General features: G+C 38.2%; 1 protein-coding gene across 2 annotated transcripts in view; it reads right to left on the bottom strand.

The window, feature by feature from the left end:
• ERCC6 (ERCC excision repair 6, chromatin remodeling factor) overlaps window positions 1-17,417 on the bottom strand; it is an 81,654-nt gene that overhangs the window by 33,518 nt on the left and 30,719 nt on the right. For both annotated transcript variants that reach the window (XM_055119467.1, XM_055119468.1), the window contains exons 6-8: window positions 17,129-17,257; window positions 11,597-11,755; window positions 4,569-4,704 (exon numbers count right to left, since the gene is read on the bottom strand). In XM_055119467.1, the coding sequence (XP_054975442.1) occupies window positions 4,569-4,704; window positions 11,597-11,755; window positions 17,129-17,257 (424 nt within the window). The remainder of the gene's footprint in view (window positions 1-4,568; window positions 4,705-11,596; window positions 11,756-17,128; window positions 17,258-17,417) is intronic.

The following is a 17,417-nucleotide window of genomic DNA, read 5'->3' as shown; positions in this document are numbered from 1 at the left end:
CTGAATTACTCAAAAACACCATTTCTTCTCTCAAAGGCAGAGATGAAGAGGTCTCCGATATTCTTTGTTTTAATAGTAAGAAATACCAGAGTACATAATGTATGCTGGGAAACATACTAAGTTCTTCATTTACTTACCAACAAATTTTATTAACCTAACAAATCTCCACAAAATTGCTAACAAGGACCCTCTTATAAGAGACCAAATCAAGTCCTGAGAAGCTTAGTAACTCAGCCGAGGCACAGAGCTATGAAATGTGAAAGATGCAAACCCTGATCAGGTAATCACAGAATCCAGGTTCATATGCCATTGCTGTTTTCTTACCCCCCTCAGAGCCAGGAATCAAGAGAAATGAGATAAAACTCGGATTAACCTAAAATACGCCACGTATAATTATATCCTGCCTTGCAGAGAATGATGGGAAGACAGAGTCATACACATTTCAAAACAGAAGCAAGATATTTCTCATTACACATCTCCTAACAAATTGGAAAAGGGGCCCTAAACTTCAGAACACAGTGCTAAAAGTGACTCAGCCTTCTGTTCTGGGATAAGCAGCACAGAGCTGACTTTTTTTCATAGCTTTTCAAGTATATTTTTTTCCTCAAAAAAGCGATTAACTTTTCTAGGTCAGTTGAAACATCATTTCTACTCTGTGGAAACTGAGTTCATCAAACTCTTAAAATACTACATTTAGAGTTATTCAACGAGTAAGCACTCATAAGCTCACAAGCTTTTCTAAGCTAAAAAAAGAAAAAGAAAATAGATCCTTGGTAAATGAGAATTCATGGATCATTAAGAGTTTAACCTGAGGCCAGAGTGCTGCAGGTAGGACCCTTGCCTTGCATGCAGCTGAATCAGGTTTGATCCTGGGCATACCAGAGAGTCCACCAAGTCTTCCCAGTAGGAACCCCTGAGCACAGAACCAAGAGAACTCCTAAGCCCTCAGAACTGCTGGATGTGGTCCGCCTACGAAGACAGAGAGAGAGAGAGAGAGAGAGACAGAGAGAGAGACAGAGAGAAACAGGCAGACAGACAGTGGTGGGGGGGCGGGGCTAGATGAACCAGCCTGAAACTTTTTAAAAAAAATTCAAAGTGCTGAAGTTCAAATTCAGCACCATATATATGCTAAGTATAAGCTCTACACTTGAACTACCACTCTGGTCATGAAAATATCTTTATCTGATTTGTTTGGCTGAAAATTATTAGTTAAAATATTTTTTAATAAGTTTATAGTTGTACATTTGATAATTTCACATTGTGCTACCAAAGAGATTAGTGACAAAATAATACAGGATCAAAACATCACCGAATCGGAAGCTAAAGAGCAATTTAGGAAAGAAGTATGGAGAATACGCTTCATTCACAAATTGTTCGCTCCTTTAATGCATATTCTCTCAATGGAAAATCTTCAAAAATTTTATGTTATACCAATTACCAAAACAATCACTAGGAAAATAAAGGTAACCCACTTGAGTAAGCATAAACAATCCTAGTATTCTCCTCTGTTTAAATATTTCTGAAGAAAAATCTTTTTCTGGATTTTCTAACCCTAAATGATATCCTATATGACAGAGTATCACCATTATATTTCAACAGGACAGTCAGTGGGCAGAGAAAGCTTTCCCATGAAAACAAAGTAACTGCAGTTGATAAAAATGGATAAAAAGTCAAACAGTAGCTGCTGGGTTAAGGTTCGGACCAGCACTGATGGAATATCTGAAATATGAATTAAAAACTCTTTTATAAACTAACACTTTTTTTTTTCTTTTTGAGTCACACCCAGCAATACACAGAGGTTATTCCTGACTCATACACTCAGGAATTACTCCTGGTGGTGCTCGGGGGACCATATGGGATGCTGGGAATCGAACCCGGGTTGGCCGCGTGCAAGGCGTTACTCGCTGTACTATCGCTCCAGCCCCTAACCTAACACATTTTTAAGTTAACAGGTAGGTATGCGTGCAGCTGTGGCCAAGATCTGTGCACACAGATACAAACGGAAGGAGCAGAAGGACCAAAAACCACATCAGTGCTTGAATCAAGAAGCCAGAATTCTGATCTAGGAAGTGATGAACAAGGCCTGTGCAATGAATTAGCACATTTCCCATATAAGTCAAGAGTATGATTTGAAAGATGCAAAAGAGTAACTTTGGAAATCTGAGATCTTTTTAATGAGAAAGGAACAGTAGAAAAACAGGAAAAACACAAGTGTATGGCTTATCCTCAAAAGTTCAGCGAGAAACTCAAAGTTATCAGTAAACCATAAAACACTGAAAGAAATTATGAGCAGTAATATGCACACATGCACACAAAACTTCAGAAGGTAGAATCATCGTTCTGAAGGTAGAATCACCGCAAACAAAAATGAATCATGTGTTATGAAAAGTTTTGCTTTCCGAACAAGTTAAAGAAGAAAGTCTTAGTGACAGACATACTGGTCAACTGGTCAACTGACCAGGTGAGGTCTGTTTCCATTACTGAGTAAACAGGTTTCATTTACAGGAATTAGTTCTGCAGGTTGAACACAGAGGGGACACAGCTAAATCAAGATTCAGATGAAGGTGTAAAATATGAACTTTGCTAGTCCAACGGATGAAGAGGAACGTATTTTTTAAAAGTTGCTAACTGATCTACAAAGCTGAGTTTACCACGTTCAGAATTCAGGAGGTGAAGGCCGAGAGAAGGACACTCTGGTGGGGGGTGTGGTGAATATTGTATGCATGAAATTCTATCATTGATACTATCATAAATCACAAAACCTAACATTTTAAATTTAATTTTTTTAAGAAAGAAAAATGTTTTAAAGATAAGCATTAACTAACGCACCTTACTACAGGACTTATAATACCAAACATTAAGAGCTGTCAGCAAGGAGTCAGAGCAGTAGTACAAGGTAAGGTGTTGGCCTTTCATGTGGCCATTCTGGGTTTGATCCTCGGAACCCCATATGCTCCCCCGAAACCTGCCAGAAGTGATCCCTGAGAGCAGAGCCAGGAGTAAGCCCTAAACGTTGCTGGCTGTGGCTCCTAAGCGAAAATATTAAAAAACAAAACAACAACAGAAGAGCTAAACAAAAGTAAAAAAAAAAAAAGTTTTGGAAAACTATGGCAAGATAGTTTCAATTTAGTTAAACTACAAAGACAATCTAAATTTAATCCATGCTGCTACAAACAAAAATCAGTCTTTTTTGTTTTCTTTTAATCATAGTCTTTACCCTAAATTGTTATACTTTCCATTTATTGTTTAAAATTAAGGGCAAAGTCCTTCAGTTTCAGAAGCAATGAAAATAAGATTCTCCCTCACCACGCCAGAGCTACAAATTATAAAGATATCCTGATTCATCTGTAGCAAAAGTTCACTTACTCCTGACCACAGACAAAAAGGCTACGTGGAGGAGAATGGTCCAGACCAATGGGCCCTGGAATACAGAGGTCTGTGTGGGTCTAACTTGGCAGGGCCAACATGCAACACCTCCTTTAGTTAGTTCTGCTTGTTTGTTGATACAGGGGGCACCCATAAAGAGTTTCAAAGACCCAAGAAAGAATTCACAAACCACATTCCTGTCAGTAAAATCATCTGCAAACCTATAATAAAAGGGGGGGAAGCCCATCATTTAATAATAAATAAAATAATAATATTTTATTTAGCAAATTGTTTGTAGGTAGGCACTTGAAATATAAATCTGAAGGAGACACAGCCCCTAATCTATAAGAGCTTACTGTCTACCTGGTGAGGCAGAGAATAAAAAACAGTAGAATACTCTGCTCCCCATAGAATCCTGGATAAATCTACTTTTTGATTGTGTACTAAATCAACCAAGAAGGAAGAGGAAACACAACTTTCAAAACAGTGATATGGTTATACTATGATCAAGAACAAAAAGCTAGTCAACTAAAAAGCAACAACTGAAATTGTAAAATTCTCTAATTACCAAGTTATTCTTCGCTCATCAAAAACAAGTCTTAGAAGCATTTTAACAAATGCTCCTACCAATTAAGAGTTGTATTTTCTACCTATTTTCTTGAAACTCTTTAGAGTCACCGCTGGCCTAAATCCACCTGTTAAATGTGATGTAGGCCCTCCTGGCTACTCTCACTTACATTCATAAGTGCTGTGGCACCGGTGTGTGACTAGCTGTTTGTGGAACAAAAGAACACATTTAAAATCACTGTAGATTATTAGAATGATAAAGCTACGTGCATAACTACCTGAAAAATACAGAGCCCTGAATTAAATCAATAAATCTAAGTTTAAGTTAGCGGTTCTCAAACTTATTTGCCTACCATGCTGCTGTCAGAGAAAAATTACTCAGCGCTCCCCTGAAAAATCTACCTTCTTTAAACTGACAAGCAGGAAGTAGGCTAACCGAGGTGACCAGCCCTTTTCCACCCCACATCATTCCATCACCTCCCCGTGGTAAACACTTTGGAAAACACTGATTTACATGCATGAAAATGAAACACAGGAACAATCATTTGAGACACACATAAAGAGAAAATAAATGTGTGAAATGGAGAATATTAAAACAAAAAAAGCAAACAAGTACTGAAGTGTCATCACGTTACCTTTTTGTGGGTATAGGAGCCCGTTTCATGTAGAATTGCCACTCTGAAAGGAGGCCACCATGTGTGAAATTCCTTTACCCATTGATGCATCACCGTTGTCGGACAGACTATTATAGAGGGACCCAACCCCTCGAACCTGCACCCGAAACATCCAAGAAGAAAACACAACCATGAATCACAGCACATGAATGAGCAACTGTCAAAAAGCATTAAAAAGAAACAAAACACCAACCATCAAAAAAGAAGATGCTAGCTATAAAAACACATTGCTATTTTCCTTGAGGAAAAAGTCATAGGGTTAGTTAAAACCCAGTAAAAATATCTACCATCCCAATAATCAATTAGGAGATGCAGGCATTTAAAGAAAAACACTAAAAAACAGTACCAATATCACAGTAGGAGAAAATCAAACAAAAGTATGAAATAAAAATAAATATTTGGCACTTCTCTTCCACTGCAAAGGCATTATATATATACATATACATACACACACCATAAGCCTGAGTTAACTTAGAGTAGCATAAATTTGCTCAAAGTTTTATAGTCTTATACTAAGAGTTTCACCCCCAGAATTTTATGGAACTTATAGCCCAGAAAGTAAGCAGTAGAGAAATGAAGATTAGTATGCTTGACGAGACAGGTTACCATGAGACAGAACAATGCCCAAAAGTTAGATTCCCGGTTGCCACAACCTGTTCTTTCACTACCTTAACCTCTATGTGACCCAAAAGAAAGTGGAGGGCATCACAATGACCCACTATCCCAGAAAGCACACACCAGCAGAGTATAAACCTGTCCTGCTCGCATGGAAAGTGAGCAATGAGTCTATATATCATTACCCTTAATAACAGTCAGACAGACTCTACAATCCAAATACACGTACATAGCAGAAATTAGCTGCCATAGTATTCACACTGGATAGCACAGTGTTCGATAGCACAGCGGTTGGGTGTTTGCCTTTCACTCGGCCAACTGGTGTTTGATTCCTCCGCCCCTCTCGGAGAGCCCAGCAAGCTACCGAGAGTATCTTGCCCGCATGGCAGAGCCTGTCAAGCTACCCGTGTGTATTGGATATGCCAAAAACAGTAACAATAAGTCTCTCAATGAGAGACGTTACTGGTGCCCACTTGAACAAATCAATGAGCAACGGGATGACAGTGACAGTGACAGTGACAGTATTCACACTGCAGAAAAAGTGGTTGCTACTGAAAGACCAGAGGTAAGAAAAGAATTGAATAAAACCATCCCGTGTCTTTAATATATCACAGGTTAGACGCCTAGGTCTGAATCTCAGTTCTACATACCTGAGGTTTACTTCTGAACCTCAGTTTCTTGCCTTAAAATGGGGGTAGTATTAATAGGACTGATTATATAGGATTATATGAAGATCATACCAGTTACTACCTGCATGGCACTTAAACAGCACCATATATAAAAGAACAGTAGGCTTATTCAGTAAGATGGATATCACAAAATCATTAAAAATGATTTTTAAAAAATATTTCAAAACCTGGAAGAATGCTCTATAGTCTTTCTTAAGCAAAATTATTATGGAATAATTTTCAACTCATTTACACATAGATAGCCAGGAAACTGTTCATGGCCACCAGCTCAACATCCATCTCCCACTGATCCTTCCTAACAGAGCCAGTTTTATATAGGCATTTCCTCTTCCATCCCTACAGATAATTCCATACTTTGGAACTGTGACCACCAACTAACTATGACAAAAAGGGACAAGTGGGAGGCTATCCTGTTTCAGCTATAGCCTGTGGGTGTGTGGTGTTCCCCGGGTGACAATCACTTACCCATTGTGGGGCTCATCAGGGCTCTCACTCCATGGAAGGAAGGACTAAGTCACTAAATTTAAGTCACTAAGTGAAGGGTGTTTCTTCTCTTGGTCTCTCCTACTCTCTGACAAAAAGCAAATAGCCAGTGGCTGCCAGGCAGCTGTGTCACCTTGCAGCTGTGTCACCATGCAACACAAGAGAATCGGTCTTGGAAACCGGTCTTGGGAACAAATCAAAATACCTGAGTTCCTGATAATGTCATTAATGATTGTACTGTGTGTGATCATTTCCATCACCTCTGTATGTTTCCAGGTATATCATCTATTTTGTGAACATTCAGCCCAATTTGCTCAGGTCTGATTTACTTGCAGTTAAAATTACCCTTTACATTGTACACCACAGGTGCCTGCCTGAATCTGTACTATCTGCCCTCCTTCTCTCCTGTTACAGTGGAACCAGCACCCATTTTTCTTGTCTGATCAATCTCTTTACCTGGGCTTGTATGCCCAGATCCCCACAACATCAAACTCTCTCTTTATTTGGCAACTTCATCTTAAGTTTTTGCTGGACATACCTATGATGAAAGCTAAGCAAAAGTAAAACCATGGAAAGAAACGTCTTCAACCCTGGATTCAAACTTAGATCACAAGAGGCAACTGGAAGCCAAGAGGGACTGAGAGCACTGGAGACCTACTCGCTCTCCCCCTTTCATTCTGGAGCAGACACTGGTACTTTCGAATTCTCGTTCTCTCCCCCTGCCTCTTTCTGCCCAACAAGGATGCTGCATATCCACAGCGAGAAGCACATATTCCCTGTCTCTATGTCATCTCATTAAGTCTCAGAGTTCCCTACCCATGACACCAACTCTAGGTCTCCAGCTCAGACCTCTTTTCCCGGTCAGTTCCCAGGTACATTTGCCTGGATGTCTAACTCTCCTTTACACAGGGCTCTCCCGTAACACCCTGGCCCCACCTCGCCCTCTTTCAGGCTTCCCAAAGAAATGGAAAAATAACCCTGTGTTCCGTGGTACTCAAATTGGGAATCCAGACTTTATTCTCAATTGCCTGTCACGTGTTCCCCACCGTATCTAAACTCCCGGCCCATGTCCTATCTACATCCTAGGTCCCTCTTAGTCACTCTGTGCCTCCATCCACACTGCTGATGCTCTAGTTCTGGCCAATGTCATCCCTTATCTGGTTACTGTACTTCTAGTTCAACCGATTCACAAAAACAAAATCTTAGTGCCTCATTCCTTTGCAACTTGAAAATTTTTTTAAAAAGCTGTACAACTTAAAAATAACTTTAGTGATAAAAATAAAACCTGTTATCCTTCTACTCCAATGTGACAAAATGCCTCCAATCACTTTTAAATCCTCACCATGTCCAGCTACAATCACACCCCACAACCTACTCCACGGAATGGTTCAGGCTGCTTCATCTGGACACCTTCTGTGGACACCCCTTGCTTTGTGCAACTCTCTCTAAGGGCATCTCCTGGGCAGGGACCCTTCAAATTGTGTGAGGTGAGTGGGTCTCTGCCTTGGTCCTTTCCATGACAATATTTCTTTCTAAAAAGATTAAATGCACCATCTTCTTTATATCCTCCCAGGAGGATAAAAGAGAGTTCCCATTAATATGCACTTAGCAGGGATTAGGAAATAAGCAATCCAAACTGTCAAAATGTTTAAAAACAACTCACTTCCAAATAAGCAAAAATACATATGTGAACATTTTATGATTAGCATGTTTTTTCCCTTTGTAACCGCAAGCTTTCCTGTAAAGGGCTAACTTGTCATATTCATAACATTGTCACTTAAGACAAATATTATATTCTGGTTGAACATCTATCTGGCATTCTTACGCCTTTAATTTCTGCCATTCCCTACCTATTAGAAAACTGTGGAGGTTTTCAAGCTAAGTGGAAGTGAAGGAGCCTAAACTGTTGCTCAACCACAGGAGGGGCAATCTAATCCATTAACAGTCACATCAACAGAACCACCCACTTCCAACCTCAAGACTGGTGAGCTGAGCACAAGAAAAGGCTAAATGTACTGCAGTGATTAGCATCAATTACCAAACCAGCTACCATTCCTTTCATCTTTGATTATCACTGACTAGCTAATGAAGTTAAGATAAGCCAATAGTTTTCATAATCAAATATTTCAACCTGCAAGAGAGGAATGTAATATTCACACCCAAGAATTTACCAGGAAATACAATGTGAAATATATAGCCATTAAAAGTTTGTATCGTTTTCAAAACAACTTATTTGTAATTAGGTCCTAATCCTAAATGATATCCAAGACCATCAAAGTATTGATTGATACCTGAAAGGTAAATAATTTCTCTCCAAAAAAAAATCCAGGGGGTCTATCAAAAGATAACTGCAACATTTTTTTTAAAAATTAAGTGGGACTGTAGAGATAGTACAGTGGGTAGGGTGCTTGCCTTGCACATAGCCAATATGGGTTTAATCCCCAGCAGTTCATATGGTCCCCCAAGCACCACCAGTAATAATTCCTGAGTGCAAAGTCAGGAGTAACTCCTGAGCATCAGCAAATATGGCCCCAAAACTGAAAAAAAAAAATTATTTTTAAAGTAGGAGGTTGGAGCAATAGTACAGGGGTAGGGCTCTTGCCTTGCACACAGCCAACTCGGGTTTGATCCCTGAACTTAGAGCCAGGAGTAAGGCCTGAGCACTGCCAAAACAAAAAACAAAATAAATTAATAAATTACTATATCACTATATCACTGTCATCCCGTTGCTCATCGATTTGCTTGAGAGTGCACCAGTAACGTCTCCATTGTGAGACTTGTTACTGTTTTTGGCATACCGAATACGCCATGGTAGCTTGCCAGGCTCTGCTGTGCACTCAAGATATTCTCGGTAGCTTGCCGGGCTCTCTGAGAGGGGTGGAGGAATCAAACCTTGGTCGGCTGCATGCAAGGCAAATACCCTACCCGCTGTGCTATCGCTCCAGCCCTATAAAACATATTTAAAATTTTTTTATACTTACCATAAAATTCCTTCTTGGAATTCCTGAGACTGACCCTGAACAATCCTAGAAATTGCTACACTAAGCCTGGCTACTATATTGCCTACAAAAATTCAGGGGAAGTAAATAGCAGGTGAAGCAAGCTCACACTTCATTTGACCTCATGGGCTGACCATTTTCCTCTAGGTGCTAAACGGAAAGGAGTTCTCCAACTTCATTTAAGTTTCGAAGAACATGTTAGAAAACTGTTAGGAAAATGTTACATAAGTTTCTCGGGCACCATCCAAAGGAAGGGCCCAAGCTCCTGAACACACCTCTACTCAGAGAGCTCAGTTATCTGGCTAATATAGAACCACATTCTGGGAAGCCACTTCACCAATACTATTTAAATAAAGACAATCTGGGCTATCGTCCAACATGCCACACTATTTCATTATGGAAAAGAGGATATGAGCATTGATAGTTAATTGATTACAGCTGCTCCTCATTATTAGCCCTGCCTTCACTCCTCGTAGGACTGTCACCACTCGAGAGAGCATGTTTTAATTTTTAGATCAAAACTACACTGCAGGGATGATTTTAGGTTTCCTAAGCCTAGAAAATTAGACTCCACACCCGTTTCATGATAATAGGAAGGGAAGGGAAGGGAAGAAAAGAGATGGGAAATAAGAAAATCCCAGAAATCATTTAAAGAAAGAAAGACAGTGCTAGAAGCCATCTGGGGCAGCTTGGGGCATTCTAGTTATCAAAAACCCGAAGCCGAGTTGTGGAGCCCATGCCAACAAAAAACCTACTTAGAAAAGGTAAAATGGTTTAAATGCTCAACTAATAACAAGCAAAGCGAAGAAAATTCTAAAAGCCCCTTTCAGCTTTGACTTGTCCTTTGCATTGCAATGTTCTCAAATTTTAGACAAAAATGTAATAAAATTCTGCTAGCTGAGGAAAACTTAGTGCTACTTTTTAAGTAACAGAGTATTTAATATTTTTAAATAGCCAATTGGTTTGCCCTTCTTACATCTATTATCTATTTCTAAAATATTCTAAAACTTCAAACACCAATCATGACAAGTATAGGTCTGCTAAACAAGTGAAGAATAAGGAATAAAAGCAAACACTAATCTCTGGAGATTAAAGGAGAGTTATTTACTCAGTTATTTGTTCTTGGCTTTCTCTAAAACATTTCTCTGCTGATGAAGCATAGTGTGGACTCCCCACCCACCGACACTACTTTAAAGGTGCCTCCAAATCATATCTAGTGAGTGCCTGAGATATCAGACAGAAATATTTGGTAAATACCTTGCTGTTACTCAACAGAGAAACCTATTAGAATCAAAGAAAACTCTTGGAATATCTAGTTCGAGATTAACTATCCTACATGATTTACCAAGCATTCGTTTTACTAGTACTGATTAACAACCCCAATTAACAGCTTAAACATGGAAAAGCCCACTTTATTTCAAGATAAAATATTACAGTCATACCGTACTGAACATGTTTGAACACCCTGAAATGTTTATTCTTTCAAAATACAGAAGCTAACTTAAAATTCTGAGTGAGAATAAAGAGGAGAATCTAAAGATAGTTTTCTATCATTTTTAGATACCTATTTAGGCTTTGGCCTCAAAGTTAGTATAAAATTCTTAAAGACAGGGAGAGGGGGTAGAAAGTATAGAGAGCAGACAAGATAGTTCACTTAAAAATAAATGCTGTCTAAAAACACTATCATGCATACTGAATAAAAAAGAAATTCAGGAGAACAGCTTCTCCAAAGCTCCAACTTTCCCCATGAATAGACTTTGTACTTACTGTAATGCTCACCTGGTCTCCTGCCAAAACAAATATTTTAATGTAAAATTTAATAAATGGAACTAACGATATTATGTCTAATTTAAAATTCCATATTGTGTAAACTATTGATATTAACATAATTGAGTTTGTAAACAATCCATTTGTAGAAGCTAACCTTAGACATTGTATTGACCCAAAATATCTAGTGGGGCTCATCTGCAAAATGAAGCATCAATGCCTGGAATTCATTAAAAGTGTTACATGTTTAATTTCTCCTGCCCTACAGCTCCATTGTCTCGTAAAAATTTTCCTTTGATGTCCCCCACTAAAAGAATTAAAGGAATATTGTAATTGAAATGTCATCAATAATTCACAAGACCCTCCTCCACAGCAATACATCTGATGAAATATTAATTGAGCTCCACAGACTGACAGTCTGCAGAGGAGCACTTGCCTGTAATTTGAACCACGAGTCCTGATCTTGCTGTAGCTCAGACCTGCCAAGAAGGCAATTATCTGGATGGTCTTGCCCAATCCCATTTCATCTCCCAGAATTCCTCCTGCCTGCTGGCAGTGCAATTCCCACAGCCACCGAACACCTGTCTGCTGGTACCTACGACAACAAACACCAACAAGAAAAAGAAAATGGCAAATGGTGGATCATACAGATCGTAACAGAAAGCACTCATGAATTAATCATTTAGCTAGGTTCTAGTACCAGTCAGAGAAACATGCCGGATGTGTGTTTTACATGAGTATTATATTTATAAGGTCATACATTTTTGATCACCTAGGCAGAATAATCACAAATTTTTCTTTACAGAACATTAACACATTTCTAATTAAACTGATAGATGGGATAATTAGGGACTATTTCATCTCTTTTTTAACATTAGAAATAGCTTGGTAAATAAGCATGAACTTATCTTTCATTCAATATCTTTCAGAAAAAAATATTTTAACTGAAGTTGCTATTTTTCCTATAAGGAAATAATATTTGCTCTCTAATTTAAGCACTATTCAAGAAAACAGGAGAGCACCATAATTTACAGAATATACTATTGAAATATCACTTGGTAATCATGTTATTTTTATAGGAAATATTAAATTTTATGGCCATAAATAAGCCTGAGTAATAAGGCTGCTCACAAAATTAGTATATAACAGATGATCCAGTCATATTACAAACAGAAGCAAAAAAGAACAATTTAAAGACCAACAAAGTCTTTAAATTATTTTAAGGCAGAATTCAAGTCCATAACTATTACAGATTTTAAAAAAAGATTAGAGGGACGAGAAATTTAGTTAATGTGTATGTGTGTAAGGTCAAAGAAACCTATTCCCTTCTTAAAAAAAAAAAAAAGGAATACTCCATCAATGACATGCCTAATCTATAATCTAGAAATAAAGTTAAAACAAGGAATTTTTTTTTTAGCATTTTTTGAGTGAAAGATTTAACACTGTGGACATGAGGGAAGAAGTAATAAAACCTAAGCAAAATAACACTTAGGTTAAAACACAATAGAAACTAGAGGGCTAAGGAGCTCTCTACTTCCAAACTGAAGTGCTTATGCTATTGTTCTACCACTCCAAATTTTACTTTTTTTGGTACACAGTTGCTACCTGACATCTCATTGTGGACTTCTGTTCTTGTTGAACCAGCTTTATTTCAAAGTCTCTACGTAAAAACGTTTCCTCCAGTATTCTGCATACCCATTCCAAGACTTTGACTCTAGCTATTGTCATTATTATAGATCAGGAAGGGAAAACAATATAGGAAAATTTTGCTGCTTATCATATTTGTTAATTATAATATGCACAATGAATAGACACCTCATAGAGAAGAGGATTAAAAATCAAAACACAATGAAGTCTAGTATGTGTTTAATTTGGGAAGAACAGCAAGTTTTCTTACCATTCAGTCTGTAATGGGAGAATAATGATAACCAGTGAAGGAGCTCTAAGCTGGGGAGGCGCTGGGCCATGTGACTGAGACGCAGCCTCACACACCCCCTTGTATGGAGATAATCAGCCCATTTTAAAGTTCGAAAACGAAGGCATAGAGGTAAATAACTTCCAGTAAAGCATGCCAAAAGTGAGACTGCGAGGGGGAAAATTAAATGCCAGAAATAAAAAGCAGAAATTCTCAATGCCCTCAGCCAGCAGTACTCAAGAGGGTTTGGAACAAGGATATTCTACTCCCTCGGGGACTTCTGGCAATACTTAAGGCTTTGAGTTGTGCCCCTGAGAGAATACAATTGTCACTGAGAAGGTAAAGGTCAGAGACAAGGCTCAACATGAACAATGCACAGGACAGTTCCTACAATAAAGAAAAATACTGTTGGCCCCAAATCCATGGGGAAAGGAACCCTCATTCAGAATAAAAGATAGCTTTATACTATATTCATCTCAGTTGCAGAAAACAATATAGGCCAGAAAGCGCTCAAAAAAATCTGCTATACATTCTGCATGTAACAGAATCACTAAACTCTAGTCAACTGACCTCCTTTTACTGAGGTAGAGAGCAGTTAACAAACCAGCTGCTCTGGGCAGACCAGTGTCCCAAATCTCACTGCTATCATTCCATCTTACCATTACGCTACATAGCCTCTGTCCAATATGGGCCCAACACCTCTCTTTGTTTCAAGCCAATCAACCTGAAGTGGACAGAAGCCTGGAGAGGAGCAGTGGGAAATCATAAAGGGACTAAGAAACGGTGCTCAGCCTGGGATCCCAGAGGAAGTTTGGGAAGGGAGTTAGGACACTTGGATTCTGCGACCCAGGAGTGGCAATTAATAGTTCCACAGTTACAGACATCTCTAGTGATGATCAAACAGCATAGGACTGTATGTTTATAAGATGATTAAACCAAAGAAATGAAACACTAAAGGGAAAATATGTACTAGACAGCCTGTTAGTCACATCACTGTGCAAACAAACCCTACTTCACAAAGATGGCTAAAAGCAGTTCTCTCTTCCCATCAAAGATCTCAAACTGCACTGGTAAATTGCGGGATGAAGATCCAAGAGTTTGGAATCTGGTTCCAAGCAGTGCCTCTAATGACTTACGTCTTAAGGCTGTAATTTTCTAACAATGAACACTGTGGAACAATGATATATTTCAAGTGAAAGCAGGTTATAGGATTCAGTTTTCAGAACCTTTGAAAAGCATCTAAAAATTACTCTTTAAGGAAACTTAAAGATTTTTACAAACTATTGTACAATAGTAAATAAATTACAAATACTCTGCTTTCCCCGTGAGACCGAAGCATCGCAAAATAACCACAGATAATTGGTAGATCTTGGCATGATCACACTAACCAAGAATGCATTTGCTAGTACGGCAAAAAGTAAGGTCAAAAGATTGAAGCTTGTCATTTGACTGCTAAATTATATAGATGAATGCATTTGCTGGGCAAACTTTCAAAACAGAATCTGAAAAGTTAAACATGATCTTGCAGAAAATAGCACTTAAATGGATAATTGTATCTTCTGCCTCCCTTGTGTATAACTATACCCCGTTAATTTAATTCCGCAGAGTGTGGTAATATATATAAAGACATACATATAGATATATATGTCTTAAATTAAATTGGTCTGGCTAAAACTTAATCATAACAGAAAAATAGAGCCATCAATCCTACTAATATTTTTTGATACAACAGATGGAACTTTTATATATTTAAAATTGTGTTTTACGCGATTAATGAAACAAACTATGCAATTAAGATGAACTAAAACAAACATGTATTCACATTAACTACTATAGTTAATAATAATGTATACATTCACTGAGTCCTACATACTCTTCAGTCAACAAAGTCTGGTTCTTGTAACTGGGAAACTTCTTTGCTAGAAAAATTACATTTATATAAAAACGCACATTCAAGTTGACTCTTGAGGATATTTGCCAAATCACTTACTATGCATGTAGAAGTATCCTGTCTTTGTTAAATCAATTTAACCTATATTTTGGGTATTACTTTTGCTAGCACAACACTATACTCTTTGGTCTATTCCTTAATAAGCAATCACTTTAGACAAGATGAAAAGGGTCGCCTATAACATCTTTATTTACCTCCCCATTGTTAATTTCCAGTTTGGGGAAATAATAAACAAAGAAGCCTCCTTTCTGGACTATAAAATGATTTGTGAGCTGAAGTTACTAGAGATTCAAGTTTAAACCTGTCCAGTTTGGCAATCAAGTCAAGACTTTAAGTCAAGTTCCAGTTAAATCTTTAAGATTCAACTCTCCTACTACACTCAGGAATAGTAGAAATAAGTACCAGGAGATTTTCTCCATGGCTGGGAAGCCAGCTTCACATGCTGGGGGAAAAGGCAGCTCAGACAGAGAAGGGAACACCAAGTAAAGTGTGGTTGGAGGACCCACTCAGGATGGGAGATGCGTGCTGAAAGTCGACTATAGATTGAACACGATGGCCATTCAATACCTACATTGCAACCCACAACACCCAAAAAGAGAGAGAGAACAAAAGGGAATGCCCTGCCACAGATGCGGGGTGGGGTGGGGTGAGATGGGATGGGGGAGTGGGAGGGATACTGGGATCATCGGTGGTGGAGAATGGACAACTGGTACTCGAGCATTGTATGACTGAAACACAAGAAGAAAATATGTAAATCTGTAACTGTACCCTCATGGTGATTCACTAATAAAAAAAATTAATATAAAAAAAAAAGACTTGGGGCTGGAGAGATAGCACAGCGGGTAGGGCGTTTGCCTTGCACGCGGCCGACCCGGGTTCAAATCCCAGCATCCCATATGGTCCCCTGAGCATGGCCAGGGGTAATTCCTGAGTGCAGAGCCAGGAGTAACCCCTGTGCAGAGCCAGGTGTGACCCAAAAAGCAAAAAAAAAATAAAATAAAATAAAATAAAAAAAAAATTAAAAAAAAGACTTAAAAAAAAAAGACTAAACTCTCCTGGATGTTCACTGGACTAAAGCAACTGCTCACCACCCTCTTTGTCCCATCCCCTCAAGGGACAAAATAATAATAAAACTATAAGTAAAGCTCTCTGGGAAGAAATGTTAAATGCATGTCATTTTCATAATAGAGATCTTGCAAAATTTGAGGACATGGCTAACAGCTGATTCTGTGAAAGTGATTAAATGCAAACCACTGAAAAAAAAAAAGCTTACATCCTACACCCAACTTACCAAGTCATGAGGCAAGAGACAGAAAGAAGCTACTTAATGTTTTAACTTCCCTTGTGCATTGAAGAAGTCTTCCTAAAGTACCTTGTTAAGTAAAGTCCAAAAGGAATTCAAGTGAAAATGTGCCTCAGTGTTTACGTACATCATGGGGGACTCAACCTGATCACATAGGCTTGAGGTGATGTACGTAACATCCTGAGAGTCTGGTCAGCTGGACATGCTACACTTTACACATGAAACAGCCTCAAATAGCAACTTAATTCTAAAGGTGTGTGCCTGGATCGTCTCTTCCGACAGGAGAACAACATCTACGTAAACTATTTAGATGCACATTTGGTCAGCTTAAAAGCGTTACACCCTTAAGTGCAGTATAAAACAACAAAAAATAATCCCAACAGTTTTTTCTTCCTACAGAGAAGTAAAAAGCCTCTCTCTAAACTGATTTTAATATACAGCTCTTGTTAAATTAATCTGATTAAGGAAAAGGAGGTTTGGTCCCTTAAAATTACTAAGAACAAAAAAATAATTCGACATAGATGGCTTTTTAAAATGTGTTGCTTTTGGTCTGTTGAGACAGGCCTATATAGATTCATCAGTTTACAAACATACCCAAAGCACACTTTAGTCAATTTATTATCATCTAATTTTAATGAACAGCATGTGGCTAAAACTTCATTTGACGGTATCTGTATTTGCAATAAATTGCTGCAAGTACCTTAAGGGCCCACAGGTAACTACTGTGTAATTCTAAAAATATTCATTTGTACACAATGGCTTGATGACAGATATAAAGGAAAGAACACATGGCACGTACTTAAAAAGCTTTTTGAACAGAAAACCTGGCATTTTAAAACCTTCATCAAATTCAGCATCACTTTCCTCAGAATCATCTTCAAGCTTCAGAGATTTCTCTTTGTCCTGCAGTCTCAGTTTATTCCATCTCCTACCACAGAAACAGAAATTATATTTCCATTATTTTGGTTACAAGAGAGATTAAATAAACAGTTCTACAGAATGCAAAAGAAAACATATGGGTAAATTAGAATAGTCTTTTAGCTTTCTGGTGCCATCATATTACAAAACACTAATATCTTTTTTAAAAA

This window comes from Sorex araneus, chromosome 11 (assembly GCF_027595985.1).
Source record: "Sorex araneus isolate mSorAra2 chromosome 11, mSorAra2.pri, whole genome shotgun sequence".
Classification (NCBI taxonomy): domain Eukaryota; kingdom Metazoa; phylum Chordata; class Mammalia; order Eulipotyphla; family Soricidae; genus Sorex; species Sorex araneus.
The sequence above is the reverse complement of the archived record's forward strand: the minus strand, read 5'-3'. Positions and strand labels throughout refer to the sequence as shown.